The 21441-nt window shown below is 42.3% G+C and overlaps 1 protein-coding gene across 1 annotated transcript; it reads right to left on the bottom strand.

Annotated features, from left to right (window-relative positions):
* Positions 1-478: 478 nt before the first annotated feature.
* On the bottom strand, positions 479-18351 carry LOC147900709 (uncharacterized). Its single transcript, XM_087375373.1, has 4 exons — positions 14964-18351; positions 2821-4569; positions 2425-2680; positions 479-2005 (listed from the first exon to the last, which is right to left on the bottom strand). Exons 1-4 carry the CDS (start codon positions 17982-17984, stop codon positions 1239-1241), a joined length of 5793 nt encoding a protein of 1930 aa, XP_087231499.1. The 5' UTR covers positions 17985-18351; the 3' UTR covers positions 479-1238.
* Positions 18352-21441: the final 3090 nt, after the last annotated feature.

The raw sequence follows: 21441 nt of genomic DNA, 5'->3' as shown, positions 1-21441 counted from the left end.
CTCCAAGCATAATAGGGCCTCAAAATCTCCCCTTTCCCTTTCCTCCGCAAAAAGACCTAGTGTTGAAATGTCTTAGCTTCCTGCACTTTGGCCCGCTCAATTTTTTCTTTTGCACTCAATGTTGCTTTTTTATTTTTTCTCAGTTTAACCCCATGTCAGTAACACGATACAATAACTCCCCCAATTAAGTCAAGTACTGTCACCTTCCTATTTTGAGAAATTAGAAATCTCATTATTTTTTCACACCGAATAAGCAGCATGTCCCAAAGCTGTGAATATTTGCTTTTGAATACCACTTTCGCAATAAACACATTTTGTTTGTCAAGGAAACTCCAACTGATTCCTGATGCCTCTTTATTTAATACATGACACCAGGAAGCCACCATGCATCACTTTGATAGCCCATGGGTATGAAAAATTAAAACCAAAGGCAATTGGTCACTTAGAATTCATAAACTTGAAAGAAAAGGCACAGGAATGAGCTATGAGAGAAGGTGACTATCCCCCCACTTTCAAATGTAACTTGATTAGCTCTTTAATGGAGAGCAAGGGCTCATTCACTATCTGATATCATATGACCACGCTTCAAAGAGAGTGGGTCATTCAGTGGCTAGAGAGTTTCACAAAACCCACTGAAGGAACTTTGCACAGACAAAAATTCCCGATGAGGGTACACAATAGACTAAAGAAGCCCCAAGATGGCTAAGTGTTGTCATCATGGATGGCAATTTGGAGTCAGAAACTACTCCACAGGGCTGATTTCACACAACATATGTTACAAAGTCTTACAGGACCACTAACAATAAAGCTGAGGTAACAGCACTTTATACTTGCTTTGCTTTAAACCTTCGGCTGAGATTCCTTGTATCAGCACAATCACTTTTAGAAAGATCAATCTCCAGAGGGTCACACCAGTAGAGCAGCCTACATAAGTGACATAAGCTTCAAAGAATAGACGAGCCCCTGCGCATGGGAGCCTTAATCTCTGTGTTGAAGGAAAGACTTGAAGAAAGTCATGTGCCAAACTGTACATGACCAACAAATTGGATTAATGCTACAAAGCTTTGCTGCAAAGAAGAAGAAAGCAGTAATTTGCTCATGTTACAAATTTCCAAGTTTGAAGCACTGGAGAGGATCAAAAATGGCAGGTTTACCACCTCAGGAAGTGCTATTCAAAATGCACCACCTTACAAATGGCAAGGCAGAAACTCAGCTTGAGCCCATAATAACCGTGCCAATTACGAAACATGTTGGGCCCTCTCACCCTCTCGGTCAGTCCTCTGTATGAGGGTGGTTCCCATCCATGCATCCAAATGGTCCCTCCTAGGCATTGGCAGAAGAGCATCTGTGTCTCCAATCAAACCCTGTTTTGAATCTGCCTCTTCAAGCTCCTCTGTTTGCAGATCAAGTTTGCATACATTATTCCCATCATCACAGCGAGCTGGCCCAGAACCTAAATATGAGCCGAAACTTCCGTCTCTGCTTGAATGTATTGAATCGCTCCCTTTCTCTAATAGGTTTGAAAACTGGCTCGATAAAAGCCCTACCTTCTCCTTCAAAATGGGCAGCTGATCATTCGGTATTGATGGAGAACATGCCTCAGTGTCTGGATCAACCACAGCCAGCTCTGCAAATTGGATAGCTTCAAACTCAATCAGTGCAGCTACAGCTCTCTGCAATGCAGCATCAAACTTGAGGAACTGCATCTGTGATTTTGTAGCTTTGATTCCTGCTACATGTCTTGCCGCAGCTGCTTTTGCTTGTGCTTCTTCTGCCTTGGTGTAAGGATCCAACACCGCACTTTGATGGTCTAAACCTGAAACTACCCGGTCATGGGAACTATCCTGCAACGTATTCCTTTGCCATCCAAAAGTCTTGTATCCTGAGGACATGGACTGTCTTGGTCGAGAAGATGGATGCCAATCTGGATCTCTTGATGAAGTGAGCAATTGCTGATGGGCATGCACCCTCTGCGGTCGTAATACTAGCGATCTCTGTGATTCTTCTGCAAAAGTTCACAAGTACTGAAGATTTTATATGTACACTAGAACCAAAAAAAAGGTTTCACTCACAACTAAAGCTCTGTAAACAAACCCTACACAAGTCAGATCCCCTAAATACATGCCCTCACCCACAATCCCAAGACCCATTTAGCCCATCCCTATGCCAATGCCAACCCCCACACCCAACCCTCCCCCCGCACATCCCCACACTTCAACGTACCAGTACACACAAAAGAGCCACACACTTGCACACATCACACCCATTGTCCACAGAAATGCCCACCAGCACACAAACATACAGTCCCACCCCATGACCATGTCACATAAAATGGAAATTAGAGCAATCTAGAAAAACCCAGCTCCAAGATCCCCAAACACAGTTTCCTCATCAAAAACATTGCCAAATGCTGAAATCTCATACCCTGAGTTTCCAATGAGGCGGAACGTGTAAACTTGAAAACTGAACTCATCTTCTTCTGCGATCTTTGTTTTTGTTGCTTCTTACTAATGTTATTTGAATCCATCCCTCGGGGTGGCAAACAAAATGCAAACATTAAAGGCCGGGGGCATTGTCCAAGCAACTGCTCCTTGCTTGCACTTGGGAGGTGCTGCTGAAGCTCATTGAAACTAGTTTGCCACTTCTCAACTTGCTTTTGATATTGAACCCACAGAGGTGGCTGCATTAATATTGATAAAATCAGGCAACAATTTATAACTGGACAAACTAAGTGGTTATTTTAACCTGAACTTGAAACTCAGTGGTTATTTTAACCTAAAGCAGCTACAAAAAGTAGCACCAAAATAGAAAATACCATACCTGGAATTGTCGAACAAGGGCTGTTCCTCTCGTTAGCCTCTTCTTGGACCAATGGGAGTGTACAGCCCTCACCACATCTGCAGATCCCAGATCCTGACATAATTCGATAGCCTCATCAGGAATGACCATTTCCCCTTCTCTCATGTACGTTACCTTTTCAAGCTTGTCCATGATTATTTCAAGACTGTCCTCTGTGATGCATGCATTTAAGCTGCTGCTCTCTTCAACATCATCACTTATTCCATTGACTCCCCTCAGCCAAGTGTCATCCTCACTGTCTAGATCATAGACAATGCGATGATTATTAAAAGCAGCTTCAACTTCACTGTCTGTTTGACAAATGTACCCAAATGGAGGATGCCATACATCCACAATATCAATGTCTTCAAGTTGTCTGACACCAGGTATAGGAATCTGCTTGACAGATGCTGCTCGTGCATTCCTGTGACCACACTCATCATACATGCCCTTGAAAAGATTCCATTGTTTACGATCACAGAATTCTAAAATCCACCCATTCCCACCTTTCCACATCATAGCATGCGTGTTACGATTGACTTTCCCACTGAGTGTACTCTGTTGTACTTTGTGTGTGTAGATCTTGCCACTCGCATCCTGAACAGAAATCAAGCTTTCACGGCCATTGGACTGCAACTCAACCCTGACATCAGACTCTCTCCAGCCTCTATCACCTTTGGTGATGAGAAGATTGGCACTGCAATATGAAGCTATTTGATCCATCTCCCCATCTTGACGGTTTTGACGAGGTCGGCCCCTCTTTCCATGCCGCCGAGCCTGCAAGTGAGACACGTCACTCTGGACAGAGGGAGCTGACTTAAGTACTTTCCGTTTACGCTTCCTTCCATCCACTACATAACTATAGTAGGGATCTATCCAGGATCCGTTGACCTTTTGCCCCAAGAACTGATCCCCATTGATCTGCGTTCTGACTTCGAGTCCACTCCCTTCTGTGCTTGCCGGCCTGATGGTGGAATCAAAGCTAGAATTACTTGGTGATTCGGAGGCGTAGTAAACCACCTCGTTAGCAAATCGAAATTGAGAAGCCTCTCTGTCAGTCTTCTGCACTGTCATGCCATCCCTTAATCGTAATCCATTGATGCCCTCATTTTTTGAAGCATTGGCAGCACTATGGTCTGCAATGAAAGACAAAGGTCTCACAGCAATGCTCGCCCCAGCCTCCAATTCTGCCTTCTGGCTGGTAGATTGGCCTCCCTCCACTTTATCAGTTTCTGGATTGCCTATGAACCCTTGACATGGCTTAGCTTTTCTTCCACCTACATATTCCCCCTGAGCTGAAATGTGTTTATGACGCTTGGCAATTCTCCTGTGATTCTGAGGATGAACCTTCTTGCCAAGTTTAAGCAACCTTGATTTGACCTCTCCAGATGATAAACAATTTTTTGTATGGATCAACTCAGTCCCTTTCTCAGAGGAAACTTCAGCACGAAACAAGCTTTCACCACCTGCTAGATGAAGACTTTTCTGAAGCATTGAGGTCAAAAAGAGACCTGAAAAGAGGTCAGGAGACTTGCAAAAATCTATGTGAAAACCAAATCTCCCATCTGAAACCCCGTCCCTCACCTCTCCTATAAGCTTCAAATTGTCTAAAAGAGTCTCTCTCAGCATTCCATTGGTACTGCCTCCAATTTGCTTCAAATAAAAGACCTTGCTAGCATTTCCAGTCGCACATTCTTTGGCAAAAACATGAGCAGTCGTGACTTGCAAGCCCTGCTTAGAAAAAAAAGAACAACGTTAATGATGACTGGATTAAAAGGGCAAAATGGACAAAGTATTATACTTTCATAAGACTAGTAGTATTCCTATCGAGCTTTTCATCATTATAAAAATCAAAAGCCTGTATCCCAACATTGAAAATACCAGCCGATCGTGTTTTATTTCTTGTGCATGTTTTATTCTTCTCTACATATTATTGATCACACGTGTGAGTATTTTGTGAGAGTTTCCCTATTAAAAAGCTTTACTCATCTAGACAGACATATACATCAAATCCAATGCATTGGTTACTTGAAGTTTCACTGATCACTTTTGATGGTTTATACACCATGCGCTTATATACCATTCTATGATAGTGGTGCCACCTTTCACAAGGAAAGTAACAGCTCACGCTTTTATAGTGTGTAGCAGTTCTATACAAGTGACGGGATGTTGTGAAATAGTGCAAGGGTTGGACTCCAATCTATATGGATATATGGAGTAACTACACAACCTGAGCGTTAACCACATCTACAAGACTTGATATCATTTACCGGATCACCCTCCACGTATCAGCATGCCTCACGAGACTCGGATGCTGATTCAATTTGAGTGAACTATAAGAAGTATAGTGTGTGTGTTCATTTAAGGCCATATGGGCACATTGATTGTGCGACGATATTATATACCTAGATGAATCCAGGATCGTTCCCAAACTCATCCTCTAAAAACACAACATAGTGCAGTTACGATAGTCACTCATAAGATTGAAAACCATAAACTCCATCACGCATAGCAGGGACTAGCTACTATGACATCCCCACTGACGTCATCAGTGCCCAACAGTGGGTGTAGACCATAGTATAAAAATATGCTCTCACACATACAAATCCACACACCCACACATACTTGAGCATCCATTTATACAAAGTCTTCGTACTAAGTTTCCGTCGGCACTCCAGAGGTGAAGGGCAAACTCAGCCATGACGAAGGCTAGCACTAAAGGAGGATATTAAGATGTGCACATGGATAGATGAATTTTGGAGCGCGAAATTAAAAGAGAGAGAGAAAAACTATTTGATTAAAATATCTAATTATGATGTCGATCCCTTAGGCTAGATGAGTTATCAAAAACATATGTATTTATTTAGAAATGGCACATTATACTCTCTTCTTATACAAAACAGCACCTTCAGTATATCGGCAGTTTGAAGAGTTTAAAATATGGACTCCAGGAATACTCCACCTGGTGTTGTTCCTGTTACAAAGTCTTGTAATGGACGATTTGATATGAGCCTTCCTCAAGAATAATAAGCTTTTCGCTATTATTTGTGTTTGAGACTGGACGATCTGGTAAGCATAGAACCTTTCTTGCACGTTTCAAAAGGTGAAGTACAAAGAGCATGCATCAGGATTGACTCTAGAGTCTAGGCACTTTGGCCGGCCTTTGAAAGAATACTATTGAGCCTGTGAAGTAGGGATCCAAGGTTAAATGTCCTTAAAATCAACCCGACTGTAATAGGGGTATGAAAGAATCCTGAAAATATCTAAAGATTGACTAACATATGATGTTTATGAAGTGAAAGAACATTTAGCTTTCCATGAGAAATATGATAAGACATGATATGATCCCAGAGGATAAGACTTCCAGAAGTCCAAGGAAGGATGCCTTTTCAAATACCGCACACACAGCAGAAAGATTCACGATTTTATTTCCTTCCTTGATATTCAAGATCTCTATGATGACGATTTCACGCAGCATGCTATGGGATTTGAACAGGACGATTCATGTAGCAAAGTATAGAAGAATAGAGTTCTTGTCCTGATGTACTGGAAGTCCATTATACAGCAGAGTATACAAGAAGACAGCTCTTGTCTCAATGTCCATTATATCTACAATGTTTTAAAATAACGACTAGTTTGCTTAAGTGGGAGAAGACCATGATAATTGCTGACGAGCTGCAAAAGCTGACGTGTATGTGCCGACAAAACACAGGATGATCATGATACAACACAACTCGGAATAGCAAGAATCTGCGCCAGATGGCCTATAGAAATTCGATGCTGCTTCTATTTGAAGAGTATTTGCCAAAAACATGTCTTTCCCTTATAAGCCAGTAGACACTAGCTCACAAGCCTACTAATAAGGAGCCCTCGTGGGAGGCTACGGGCCAATCACAGCCTGACATATTCTAGGAGAAATCCTAGATAAAAAATAAAACCTTCAAGCCAAGGTTCTTCAAACCACTGTAACTCAGACTTCATATTGAAATCAACTCTGCAGAAAGCTACATTAAGATTAGTTTATGCCATTATGTCCCCTATGTCATGGGGAAATGCAAAATTCCCATTAGTTAGTTTGGGAGGTCAAGAGGCAGGGAAAAGGAAACAATTCGTTTAATATTAGGGGGGAGGGGTCATGGAGAAAAGGGGGAGAAGGGGTTATATGATGATCTGCATATTTAATGATCATGACGATTAGGGGTGGGTATTCCTGTTTGGTTACAAACCATACAACGATTCATCTACGCTACCTTGAGACCCTAAGATTTGTTCCACTTTCCTCTTCCATCTACACTTGCATTGCATCTTGTTCTATAGCCCCCCCCCCCCCCCCAAAACCAAAAAAAAAAAAATTCCAGACGTCATCAGCTTCAATTAATGAGCCTGTCAAATAAGCTTTTCTATATAGCATCTTTGACAAGCTGTGCACTCTTCTTCATATTTCAGCTACAAAAAATTTCACCACTGCATACTGCCAAATTTAACCCTCACTGAAAGGTTTTGGTTTACAAAAAATTTCAAAGTTCATGAGCAGGAAAGTTTTTGAGATATTGATGATGGTAAAAGGCACACAAAATCTTACTTTATGATTTCACATATTTCACACTGAAAGATGCAGCCTGCAGATGCTTTTCTGCCTTGAAACTTTAATAATTATTTAAGTTATGCTTGCTAAAGCTAGGAATGCTTGAACATGCAAGCGATGATACAAAGTTTAGAATCCCCTTCAGAGTCAAGAAGATCCACACGAGCACGATGACTCAGAGCGATTCTTTCCTTGACAACTGAGGCTCGCAGATACTTTCTCGAAGACAAACATGCAGAGACAAATCCTGTGCATCAAGATAGATGTTTTAGATCACAAGAAAAAGAGAAGACTTGCGCTATCGAATGAGATACATGTTGTCTTGGGCCCCCTATGCTTAACACCAACAGTGATTCTAAATCATACACTCCTATGAGATGTCAATTTTGAGTTAGATTACTTCATGGAGGATCTGGTTGAGTAAGCATGTTTGGCACGGTGAGAACCTTGCAGGCATATGTTCTATTCTATTTGTCTACATTGTGATTTGTATTTCACCCCACTAGGTTAACGAAATAGATCTGAAAGGAGTGTTCCAGAGCACCACTCTGTCTACTGAGAATTTGGTGAAATTTCAAGGACAAAAAATGGTGCGGTTTTAAAATACACTTGCACGGAATAACTACAGAATGTTCTTGAATTAAATGCAAATACACAGTATGAGTAGTTAAAGTTCTTTGCTTCTGTGCCTTACGATGTATGCGTTTCTTTAAAAAGCCAATCCTAGTTTCCAATGTACTTTTATTTTAAAATATTTTTTGTTCCACATTCTTATCCTTACCTAAAAAGTAGACTGCTTGATTTGACATTCTCCAATAACGATGTTTTAAATCAATAGATACCGGTCTTAAGATACAAGGCATAGAATGTATATATTCTATGGCTTTTTAACAATGCAGTTCTTCCAAAACTCACTCCTAGTCTCAAATGCACTCTAAGATACACCTTTTTTAAAAGCCTCAACGATACACCTTCGAAATATCACTCCTAGTTTCAAATGCACTCTAAGACACACCTTTTCGGCTTTAGCACATTAAGTCTAACCACCCACCCCAAACCTTCTCAAATGTTAAAGACCCTCTCTTTGGATCACTTTAAATTCTGAGGCACGTGCATCAAGACTCGTGACACATGGGATCCTTGATACACACATGCAAGATTATTGACTCTCCCAACAACAATGCAGCATCCATAATTCCCCCCTCACCTAGCTTACTAGCAATGTTCCCTTGCAAGGAGAACACGAATGTACTTGTGCTCAAGTATATATAATCCCTCAAATACTTCTACTTCACCTTCTTTGCCTAGGCCTCTAGCATCATTATCCTAGTCACTTGCGAGAGAGTCTCCAATCTCTTGCAATCGCTAGCTAATTCCCATAGATAAATGCTTGATACTCTCGTAATGATAGCTTTACCGATTGCAAAGCTTTGTTGCTGCTTGGATCTAACCATGGCTGATTTGGTCACTCCTTCGGCTGCCCTGTGGTCAAGACCATTGGATGGACTGCGATAGATACTCCTTGTACTTTTCAAACACCACCAACTATTAATCCTGACTAGCTTCTCAAATAGATTTTTGCTCAAGATCAATAGTGGGGACCTCTTACGATCATAAGTGTGTATGTTTCAAAGTTCTCGAAGTACTAACCATAACACCCTTTGATATCACTGATTTAGCCCTTCAATCCCTTTCCAAAGAGGATTTGCTCTCAAAATCCCAAAATATGGCTGTCCCAAGAAGAGCTCTTCTCAGGGTGTCCATCAAAGCTAATAAGAGAAGAAGGTATTCCTCTTTGATGCTCTCTAGCTACGAAGATATCACATTCACAAGCAATCACGTAGTGGGACCTCTCACAATCTTAGCTCTGTATGTTTCAAATATCTTCCCAATATGATTTGCTCTCAAAAATCCCAACAAATGGCTGTCCAAGAAGAGCTCTTGTGATGATGTCCATCAAGTTAACAAGAGAAGAAGGTGTTCCTCTTTGATGCTCTCTAGCTAATAAGATATTAGAGGACACTACCCCTGAAGCCCATGACATGCTCAAGAACGCAAACCCCTTGATCCGTGGGTGACACCTTTGAGATGACCGCTACATTCAAATCACGTGGTTTCAGCTAAGACCCTTGGAGCACATCAAGGACTCTAGAAGAAGACTACAGCTCCAATTGATCCACGCTTGAATCTTACATAAAGATCTCATGAAGACCGTTACCGTTAGGCCAGTATAGGTGTTCCCATTGAAGGAGGCACATATGTTTGAGCAACCCCGAGAGCACATAATCTCACTCTTTCAAGCTCCCAACGCCAATGCTCACAACTACATTCTTATTGCTTGGCTTGGACATATTTTCAACCACTTGTAGAAGACCCTCCTCCTACTCCCGCCACCACCTTTTTTGTGCTTGCCCAATGATTTTCAATGGTTGTGTGAGCTTTGGCAAAGGGTAACCCATTTCCATGCTCACTAATGTATATCTCAAGAGCCAACCCATAAAGCTTAGCACATGTCAACCCCAATAGTCTTTCAGTTACTTCCATCCGTGGGATCCCTGGCCTTGTGAATGGATATGATGGTGTTTGTGGTCCAGGACGTTGGAAAGCCACTACAAAAGGCTTTGCTAAACAATTTGGCTAGGATTGGAACAAGTATTCCCACTTGAGGGTTAGGAGACTACTTAAGTACCTCTTCTTTGCCATTCTGTAACTTCCTGATCGCCTCTTTTAGATGTGGGAGTGCCAACATTGCCTAAGCACTTTGTACTCATCATCATACCAATATAGACCCTTCTCGCAATTCTTGCTTTTTTTAATTGTGTAAGACAAGGAATGGTGTGGCTTCAACGTCCACGTTTGGTTGCTCATCTATGTGCCCCAACAGAGTGGCGAGATAGCTATCATATATGTGGTCTAGTGAGTGATCAAAGATGTTCACGTAGTACATAGATGACGTGGTCCTAGATAGGTTGGGACAGTGTCAAGTCAAAGATAGATGCGAATGTCTACACCTGGCGTGAGGCAATGAGTTAGGTTAAAGATCTATGAGGTAAAGGCCAAGGATCCCAAGACATGGTCCACTACAACGTGTATATCTCTTTGATCCTAGCCACCTTTGCAACCCATTGCACGTCAAATACCCTCTATGTAACTACAAACCTAGTTTGTGATCCTCTAATCTGCAACAACTCCCCCTGTGTTGATGGAAGTATGATCATCGCTCTTGAAAATCAAATATCTTTGCCTATCCATCTGGCATTGGAGTCCCCTATAAGCGGACCCTAGCAAACAGTACATATCTCTACATGTCCTCATAAAGGCAACCTTGTAGGGTGCCCTTACGGCACATTAATGAACTTCTTTTGGCTACTTTTGGGACGTTCGGCTCCAAGGTCTCCTACAAGTGGCCCCATGGGGACCTCCAAACAGCCCATCATGAACAAACTAGCTTTACCCCTCATGTAAGGGCATTACAATTGTGCATTCGCTTATCCCAAGGCAAGGGGTGCATCTAGAGATAGCACAATGAGCAGCCCCAAAGAAATGCATATCTTAGAAAAGATTGCAAGCAAAACTACAATCAAACTAGACTAAAAAGAAGCACAAGATGGAAATAAGAAGAGAAGCCCTGCAAAAGGTTGGGCTACCAGAATGCCAGTAAGAAGCAAAATTACGCTAGAGCCATATAGAGATTATGGCCCTCACTCTATACACAAACAATGTTTCACTAGAAGTTGCACTTATGTTTAGAACCACAGTTAGTCCCCAAACTATCCATTAATTCAACAAGTCTCCTCACGCTGTACAATAACTGATATTAAGTAATGGAGGGAGTGATACAACACGACTTGGCAAGCCACAAAGTAATTCATACCATGTGCCTTGTAGGCCTAGTTACAGTTAGTTAGGTCAGTTGATACAATTAGTATATGTACCACTTAGTCCAATTAGGACACTTCGTCCAGTTAGGACACTTGGCCCTAGGGTTTTGATATGTTGGCTCTCTCCTGAGCCTCCACTCAGTTTTTGCAGCAATTCATCACAGCATCTCGTTTTTTGTCTTCTCTCCTTCATTTTGAGCTTCCATTGCTTGCCATAGCCTACAGTGGTATCAGAGCAGGTCGGGGATTCATTCCAACTTGTTCAAGCTGTTTGGCAGCCCCTGGACCTCTCTTTTCAGCTGCTTTGCTGGTTTTCTGCACACCTGTGAGCACCTGTGGCCTCCTCAAGCATTTCCATCCCGAAAACCCCCTTTTTAGCACGGGAAATCAGCATTTCGGAGTCTTTTTTGCAGAAGACCATGAAGTGGTGCAGAATTCGAGGCATTTTCCTGCATTTTTTGCTGCAACTGCCTCACACATGTGGATCCATATGACCAGACCAGCTGCATCTGCATTTAATGCACTGCTGACACTGTACATGCTGTACAGATGAAAGTATATTGCAATTAATGCCTTTCTGAGGCTGTACGAACCTGTTGTGCAACATTTAATACTTGTATGGAATTGTGCGGATTGTTATGCGGCCAATTTCCTACTGTACGGACCTGCTGCACATGCATTTAATGCTGTGCACCTCGCCTCGAGGTTTGTGCCAGCCGGACAGATTTTGCAACCGCCTCACACGTGTGGATCCATATGGCCAGACCAGCTGCGACTGCATTTCATGCACTGCTGACATTGTAAGTGCTGTACGGATGAAAGTGCGTTGCAATTAATGCCTTTCGGAGGCTGTACGAACTTGTTGTGCAACATTTTGAGGATTGCAAGCCAGTATCCACACCATTAGAGCCTCGTTTCACTTCTCTTCTAAGGATGGCAGCGGTGCTTGTGATGTCACCCTCTAGCAGCATGCAGTTGGTTTGATTTACTTATGCCATACGAGACCTGATCTTCAATATGATGTCTCACAGTTGAGCTGAGCAGATATATGCACAGCCCCTCTACACACCATTGGCAGGCCGTGAAGCGTGTCTCAAAGGCACTCAGCATTTGGGCACTGGTTCTTCACTTCTATGCATGGATTCACTGATAGTGATTGGGCTGGCTATTCAGACACCCGCGTGTCGCATAGTGGCAATTGTTTCATGCTTGGTACTTCATGCATTTATTGGTTCAGCAAGAAGCAGACTACAGTTGCAACTTCTAGCTGTGAGACTGAGTAGAGAGCAGCTTTTACAGCTACAGTGGAGTGTGTTTGGCTCTGGAAGTTACTTGCAGATCTTCGGCCTTTATCTTGGTGGCAATCAAAACTCAAGAAAATTTGGAAAGCTAAATTGCCATTGAAACAGAGGCTTTTCTTTTGGAGATGTATAGTGGAAGCTTTTTCCATTGGGGTGAAATTGGAAGCACGTCGTATTGCTTCCTCTTCCTGCCCCCGTTGCTCTCATCATCGTGAGACAGTTCCCCATTTGTTATGGTCTTGCCCGCACTCTCGGATATCGATCACTCATGTTTCTCATTTGCTGTGGCTTCGGTTTCCCTCTATTAGATTCGGGAAACTCTTCTGGATGTTTGGATGCTTCTCATGTCAGATGTCTCCATTCCTCCTTTTCTTTCACTGGGCTCGTTTTTGAGTACTATGGACTATTTGGACACAGAGATGGCATTTTAGGATGGGACAACAGTTCCCTCAGGCATATGCTTTCTTCAGAATGTCCCTCAAGCAATCTTTATATGATAGTTATGCTGTGAGGGATTTGGATGCTACTAGCCTTGAAGTGTTTTCTCACTCTTTTTGAGTGCTTCCATTAGGCTCTCTTTTGGAGTCTAATGTTATGTACATTGACTTTATGTTAATTTTTTAGTCACTGGTTTCACCCAAAAAAAAAAAAATGTGTGTGTGTGTGTGTGTGTGTGAGAGAGAGAGAGAGAGAGAGATGTTCATAATATTCAAAGGTGATGTGGGCAGCTTTTATTCTAGTCACAAGTTGAGTTCAATAATCAGGGGCAAGCTATGTATGATGCTTGAATCGGAAAAAAACACATACTAAAACATATGGAATACAAACTCTTCGTGATATTTCAAGTCGTATTCCCTCACCAAGACATTTTTATCTTTAATAAAAATGATGGATAGAATTGAATCTATCATATAATCATATCACAATATATTTCTGCTCCCAAAAAAAGAAAAAAAAAATCACTTGATCCACTAAGCATAAAGGATTGAAATAGTGTCCAATCTTTAAAATTCCAAAGATTCACGTTCAACAGTTGAGAAAACGGTGATGTCTAAGAAGATACCACTGAATGTTCAGTGTTATTCAAGGATGTACTATGGTTACATTTAGCCAAAACTATCTCATGAGCTGTTCTTCTGTAACACTAGCTAGCTATCCAAAATGTAAAGCCCTTTCTTTTTTTACCACATTGACCTTGGGTCCAAAGGACACCAATTTGCTCTTCAGCTGACTTTTCAACTTACGAATCGTGGCACAATGTAACCATAAGCTGGACACAAAATGGGTGCATACTTTTTTTCTGAACTCTCTCATGGCAATTTTCAGACATCTATGAAACTTCCAAAGCGAGTAGATCTAAAGATCAAAAATCTACAAAGAAAATAAAATAGACAAGTTCTTTACTTCCTAGTGCTATTACAATAAGGTATCACACAAAAGTCTCTCTCTCTCGAAGGGAATAGCAAATTTTACAAGCAAGCAAAACTACAATAAATTTGACCCGATAAGATACTACTTGCAGAAGCTTTATTTTTTGAAGAGAGGGGATCACAATCGGTATAGCTTTAAATAACATTTTCCAACATCATCACCTTCCAATCTGATATCAGACCTTCCATTTCTAGGAATTCCGAAGACTTTTCAATGGTAAGAATAAGTTTTTTGCCATCCCCATTTTGAAAAGGGGAGACTAAGCTCCATAAAAGACCAACCATCAATCCCGATTGAATTGGATGGCCTGCATGTACAGTGCTGCTCCTTGAAGCAAACAAAAGCTGTTTACAAAGTTCAACACAACAGCACACTGTGCAGAGCAAGGATAACAGCACAGCCTATTTAACCATTCTCAATATGCTGTCCCAAGACCATCCAACGGCTTCTCGCTGCACCACAGGCCATGCAATTGCCTATCCTTTACACAGTTGTAGCTGGTCTTTAAGTCTGGTAACCTGTACCAAGCTTTAGAAATAGACGTTAAGTATCTCAAACTGCTCAAGCCACAGACTAACCACTCGCAAGATGTACAGGCACTCTGGGTAGACCGAGAGGAGGGTGGGTCAAAGGTGGGTCAGGGAATGAATGGAGCTTAGGCTCCAATGCTCTTGAGTGTATGAACAAAATACAACCCAAGAGCCCTTTATTCTATAGGCACAATAATGAGATGGATGTAATTTACACAGCATCAGTCATCAAACGAATGGAATCATATGAATCTTCATCTCAACTAAGAAGCCTAAAACCCTACATTTACTAAAGAAAGATACCTCAAGGCACGTTAAGAAGACAGAAAGGCAACAGCAACAAAATGTTTTCTACAACGATACTTCACAAATTAAAGTAGGTGAAAATCTGTCTTACCAGGTGACTGAAAAGTTTGACTGAAGGCACTGGCGCAGACTGCTCCGCGTAACCAATACCTGCTGTCCTGGCTATCCACTTTCTCATCTGCTTTTGAAAAATTCCATTTTTGGTGCGCCAATCTCTTGACACCGGGAACAGAGCAAGATAAGATGAAAAATCCGAGTCTGCACCTGCACCACACCTCAATCTGACAGACCTCACTGACTGCCTTACACATCGGATACTCCCTTGCATAGAATTCCTGCTCCACTCTGGCAAGAAGAAACGCTGAATAACAACAGTAAGCAAGGCACCTCTTTCACAAACAGTGGCAATGACATAAGGTTTGATGAAGTAACAGACGAGTATGTTCAGCATCTGCCTGAACGTCATTTGGCTGACACTACTGCCATCGGAGATGAACTGTTGGAGATGCTGTAAAAGGAGAGCTTCAGCTTTGGATGACAGAATACCGGGCAGCTCTGCAAGCCACCGCCAACGCCCAGAGAGAACATTCCAAAGATCGTGTAAAATACTAGCTTGCCAATGCCGATGCCCTCGTTGATGAATCCATTCAGTCATAGGCAGTGTCTTTATGATTATCAAAGTCAGCCTAACAACACTAGCAATGTCGTGAAATGAACCATTCGTATTAAACCTTCCTTCAAAATCATCACCTTCAAAAAGACCTACTCTTTTCAAGATGTTGAAAAGCTGCCAGGTGAACAAATCGAGAACGATGACATCCGGATGCAATAGGTGAATGGTGGAGTGGAAAGCTGCCCAGGGATTCTCTCGAAAATGGTCCAATTTCGATTTTAAAATAGAAATCCCAAGACGTGGCTGACACACTTCCAACCTGCTCTGACGATTGAATTCATTTGCTTCTGCTGTGGTTAATGCGATAGATGTTGCACTGGTGCTATTCGATGGTGGATAAACTCGAGTTCCAAGAACCCTCAAATCAGAGGACACTTTTCTATTTGAGTGACCAAGATTAATCTTCCCATTCAATAAGGCAGACCCCTTGGGGATGGAAGCCTGGTGAGAGTGCCCACCCGATGAGCTGGAGGGCTTGACATGCCCAGAATAAGAACGAACATCAGGCTGGGTTTGTCCATCCTGGTTTTGTCCCCTTGCTTTGACAGTAGCACCTAAAGCGCACACATTCCCACTGGCTCTAGTACCCTGTAATTCTTGCTGGGCTGCCTGCCCTTCCTGTGCAATCAAGTCAGAATCCAATGCTTGCCGCCTGCTTGCCTTTCTGGGCCGCTTCCGTCGACCACCTGAACTAACGACTTTATCACACCTGGCAACTGTGCCACGGCCACCACCCTCAGAACGCCTTGAAATAGCCTTCTGTTCTGCTGCTTTGGCAACCCCAGCTATCTCCGCAAGCGAGCCTCTTACCTTCGATCTATTACTGTGCCTCCTTACATACACACATGCTGGATTGCCAGTGGCTCCTACCCCCGACATACTTTCCACACCAACTGCCCTGCTGGGAATATTTGTCTCAGTAGACGGTCTATCTGCAAGTTCTTCAGTAGACATGACACCTCCCTCTCGCCCCTCCTGCAAGCCATTGATGCCCCCCCTCTTTGTTCCAGTTGCCAAGGCCTCCAGTGTGTGCTTATCATCCTTAACACCACGACAGGCTGGAGAAGCGGATTCCTTTGAAATTGCAGGAACATCAGATCTTTGGGGTGAGACGATCGACTTACCTGACCCATTTGCTAATCCTTTTGAAAAGACTCCTCCTTTGAAACGGTGCTTAGGAACTAACGCCGACAGCAACACATCGTCCCCTATTGCATTGCCGTCCTCGTCCTCCACAGCATTACACTGACGAGAAGTCTCAGCAGATTGTGAGGGAACAACCTGCCGATGAGGTTGCAAAGAAGTTTCTTGTGCCAAAGGAGGAGTGCTTCTGGTTGAACCCAATTCCCCGAACGTTTCCCCAGGAAATACCTGAAGTATGAACGTCTCGTCCTGGAGTACCAACCACTCCTCATCAGAATCCTTGTATATGACTTGGTGCCGCTTACTAACGTCGTCATAATCCCTGACAACTCCAGAATACCACTTCTTATCAAGGGGCCAATACACCTTGATTTTCCTTCCAAGTATACGTGTAAAATCGGCTTCACAAAGTTTGACCGCTTCCAGTCCTGGTCTGATCCTTTGCGAAGGTCGTCTTGGTCGCAAGACCCTCTTGTCGGAATCATCTTGCTTATCACTAGCCAATTGCTCTCTTTGAGACGGCTCATCTTGCAAAACCTTGGAAGGACCACCTGCCCCTACCTGGGCATTGTTTGGATGGCCTCCTTTGTCATCTCCGGCGATTCTAGCGTCTACTTCTGAAGTATTTCCAATCTCCCCATCCGAAACGACAGTGCTAGACTTCTTGTAAATGTCTTTCCGGCGTGACCCCCAGATAAAATCTTGCTCTTTCTGAGCTAGGCCTTCGAGATGGACTTCAAGATTGACATTTGCAGCTGACTCCTGCCTGTCTAAGGAAACCTGTGATTTCTCTGGTGCCTCGGCGAGGCTAAAACCGGGAGGTTTACTGGAATCGGGCAAAGCCCCTTCTTTCTTCCTTGACTTGGAGCTGTTAGTCCCCAGTCTTCTCCTCTTTGAAACTCTTAACCGGTTTCGGCTGGAACTATGTTTTCTCTTTCGGGCCTTCTTCTTCACCAGATCGCCCTCTTTACTGGTCGCAGCGCCGACAGGCGGGGTATTATTCAAGTTTAAATTTGGAGACGGAGCTATTTCCGAATTCTGTTGCCCCGCGTTTGAGTTGTCTTGTAAACCTTGGTGTTGAGAAACAGGCGGCGATCTTGACATCGGAGTCAAGAGATGCGATGCAGCGCCCCCTTCCATCGTTGTCCCGAAGAGATACCCCGCGCGCTGGCAAGGCCGAAGGGAAGGTAAGTGGTCCACGGAGCAAAGCCCAAAGCCCAAGACCAATATTGCATGGAGGATTTCAATAGCAAGTCCATCCTTAAAGGAAGCGGCAGTGATGCACCGACCGAGCATGCATCGAAGCAAGCCCAAGGTTCAGGCAGGGGGGCGGCAGAGGGGGGCGGGGAGCTGGGGGGGGAGTCGGGGGGGCATGTCGGCAGGCATGCAAGCTTTTTGGGGGGGAAGAAGGGGAGATTCGTCGGGGATAAGCTGGGAGGATTTCTTTGGAGGAGATGGTGCGGGATTTCTTAAGCTAGAGAAGGGGGAAGGAAGCACGAGATGGGGGGAGAAGGAGCTCAAATCAGAGATCAGGAGAACGGGAAGCTCAATCGAGGGAGGCGAGACGCAGATTTGCGGGGCAGCGTCGTCAATCTTGAGAGAAAGAAGGGCGGGAGAGACGAAGGGAAAGCCTGAAACTGCTGTTTCCGGAAGAGAGAGAAAATGGGCGCCCCAAAGAGAGAGAGAAAGAGAGAGAGGGGTTTTGTTGGCTAGAAAAGAAAGGGGGTTGCCCGCCGCCTCACCTCCGCCGTCCGATCTTCCCTATCCCCTCTTGTCCCCCGATCTAGGACACTCCCCCCTTTTTTGTACTGCTTTTTTGCTCCCTTTACACTCGGCCTTCCTCCCTCCCTTAACCCTTCCTTAACCCTTAGCCCTAATCCCCCCCCCCCCCCCCCCCCAAAAAAAAAAGAGGGCCTTCAAGGACCACTTTGGCTTGACCCTCTTAGCATGTCTATTGTAACCTCTTTTCACATGTCCACAAGAGACACACTCCAAGCATTGTCAATGTAGAGGCCCCGGATTAACTGTTATAACTATATGGTTTTGTATAGGTTTGTATCACAAAAGAGAGAGAGAGAGAGAGAGAGAGAGAGAGAGAGGGGTGGGGGAGGGAGCCACGGAGGCGAATGGGAGATGTCTTTAATAGCCTTATTCCATGCAAAAATTTACCTTAACATATTTAATTACCTTATAGCTAAAATAGGTCCCCAATCAAAAGAATTCAAAAATGTAATTACCTTATAGTTGTTAAGGGTATCTAAACGTATGGGTATAATTAGCTATTCTATAAGGGTAACTATACATCTTTTTCGTGTCTCATTGCAAGATTTTGTTTCTTACTCTAATTTTTTATGCTTAAGTTTGCCAAAGTGGCTTAGGCTTCCAACCACCCTTATTCAATCTCATTCAAAAGAAACACAAGAGTAAGATTTTGTTTCTTAAGTTTGCCAAAGTGGCGTAGGCTTCCAACCACCCTTATTCAATCTCATTCAAAAGAAACACAAAAGTTGTATGATCGTACTACTATGTGTATAGTTGAAAACAAACTTCCAAGACTGGGTTTATACCATGACATTTCCTTTTCTTTACCTTTCATTCATGGTTCGAACTCTTAAGGATAAAACTATTCAGCGCATGGAGCCTTCCATTTTATATTATGTTGATTTGTGCACAAGGATCGATTACCTCATGTTATTAAATGTCATGTACATTATATGGCTACTTTATTGATAAGTTCAATTTCAAATGTGTATTGTTATATCAGTTGTGCCCTTGACTTTTTGGTTATAGTGACTGAATCTCAAATCAAGTGCATTCACTAGCCTACAATCCTTATCTATCTTGCTGGTATCATTTTAACTATATTTATTCTAAAATGTTAAGTAAGAACATAGTATGGGAGTAACCTCAAGTGTGTTTTGCCTTTTGCGCTATGCACATCCTTAGTATAGACATGTCCTTGTATTTACAATATAAAAAAGCCCTTGAACGTTTCAAACCATGGTAACGTCAAGAAGTTAGAATGCCCCCTAAAAAGCTGGAATGGTTGGTGACAAAAAGATTTCAAGCTAGTAAATTGTTTTGGGGACTTTTCCCAATTTCAAGGGAGTGACTCCTCGTAGGAAGTAAAGATTCAAAATCGATGTGTATTACATTGAACCATGCATAGAGCATGTTTTCACCAACTCTTCTACCTCATGTGTATGCTTGTATACCCAAATTTCTCATGCCACCACACCAACTTGATGTGCTTTGATTTTCGTGTGTGTCATGCAGTGTTTCTATGATATTAACACAATTTTCAACAAAGAATAGCATCCAAATTTGTATATACGACATTGACAAAATTTTCTTACGAAGAATAACATCCAATTTTGTATAGTAAGGAGCTGATAATGGAGTTGTTTCACCACACAAATCTTACTTTGTATACTATGGGTAGTGAATTTCCAAATTTTGCATCATTGTATAGTTTACAATTTTGAAATTAAGTTTTAGAATTAAGGAAGGCCTGTCCTTAAAGGAATGGATACAAAAGCTTTATGACGAGGCATTGTTTAGCATACATACTCTCCACAAATTTCGAGAAGAGATCCCCTAGTAATATAATTAAGTGTGCAATATGGCCACAAATGATGGCATTGTTTGCCTAAAATTTCCCACAAAAAGAATGGTTCGATCCCTTGAATCTTCATGACAAATGTATAGGCTTTGCTTGCAACACCATGATGATCATCAATGTATCAATTTTGCCACAAGCACTATGATCCCATTCACTAGGTATAAAGCTTTGCAATGTGAAATAGGATTGATCTTGTTGCACCATGCCCTGAGTGCTTGCTTTATTATAATTGTTTCTTCCATATTCATATCCTTTCACTATTTAAAAAAATCCCATGCTAAATTTAGCTAGAATAGATAAAGTCTTACTTTCCCTATCATATTAATTGTACCTCAAGCTTCTAGATGTTGACCTTACATCCATTGGATGAATGTGTAGGGATGCAAATGACAAAATAACTCCTATTGAGCTCAATTTGAATGCAAATGTGCTTTATATTCTATACCATTACTTTGTGCATAAGCTCTTCCAATCAACCTTGCCTTTGCCTTCCAATTAATCCATCAATAGGAGATTTTGATTTTGCACACCCAACAATATTCTTACCTTTCAATGTTTCAACCAAAATTCAAATTTGGTTTCATGATTCCATGGTGCTCTTCTTCCATTGCTTTGGCCCAATGCTAGTTCCTTGTATAAATGCTTGGTCTTTCCTAGTTCAATTATGAACACATTTGAAGCCTTAATATCTGTGCCATGAATCCTTGAGAATTCTTGTATTTTTTGTTATTGTAGTAAAATGGAAATGAGTAGTCATGCACAATGAATGTCCTCAAGGTCTTACTTGTGTAAACAACATCCCTTCAAAACTCATATAGGTCCATCCATTCATAAGTTTCAATGCCAATATCACAACTACCTTCAACTGTACATATGCAACCTAGTTTATAACCCATCTATATAACATTGATTCTGCCTTAAATGTCAAAAATTTTGTGGAGGACATCATTGTATGAGCCGCACAAAGAAAATTCAAATACATCAAATGCCTTCGTATCAACTTTGGTTAAAAAAGAAGCAAAGAGAAATGAACATGATGGAAATATTTACCTTAAGCTTGACAAAAGGATGAGGTTAGAGAATGTCAGTAAACCATTTCATACTTCACAAAATCATGAGTTTAGTTTCAAG

The sequence above is a fragment of the Dipteris shenzhenensis genome, chromosome 6, assembly GCF_047967505.1.
Source record: "Dipteris shenzhenensis isolate YYH24624 ecotype China chromosome 6, Dip_SZ_1.0, whole genome shotgun sequence".
Taxonomy (NCBI): Eukaryota; Viridiplantae; Streptophyta; class Polypodiopsida; order Gleicheniales; family Dipteridaceae; genus Dipteris; species Dipteris shenzhenensis.
This window is presented reverse-complemented; position numbering and strand designations above follow the sequence as displayed.

Coding starts and splice junctions, on each gene's coding strand:
- LOC147900709 (XM_087375373.1), bottom strand. CDS start 17,984: ATGCTCGGTCGGTGCATCACTGCCGCTTCCTTTAAGGATGGACTTGCT. Junction 4,570..14,963: donor TCAAACTTTTCAGTCACCTG/GTAAGACAGATT, acceptor TTTTCTAAGCAG/GGCTTGCAAGTCACGACTGC. Junction 2,681..2,820: donor CCCTTGTTCGACAATTCCAG/GTATGGTATTTT, acceptor ATATTAATGCAG/CCACCTCTGTGGGTTCAATA.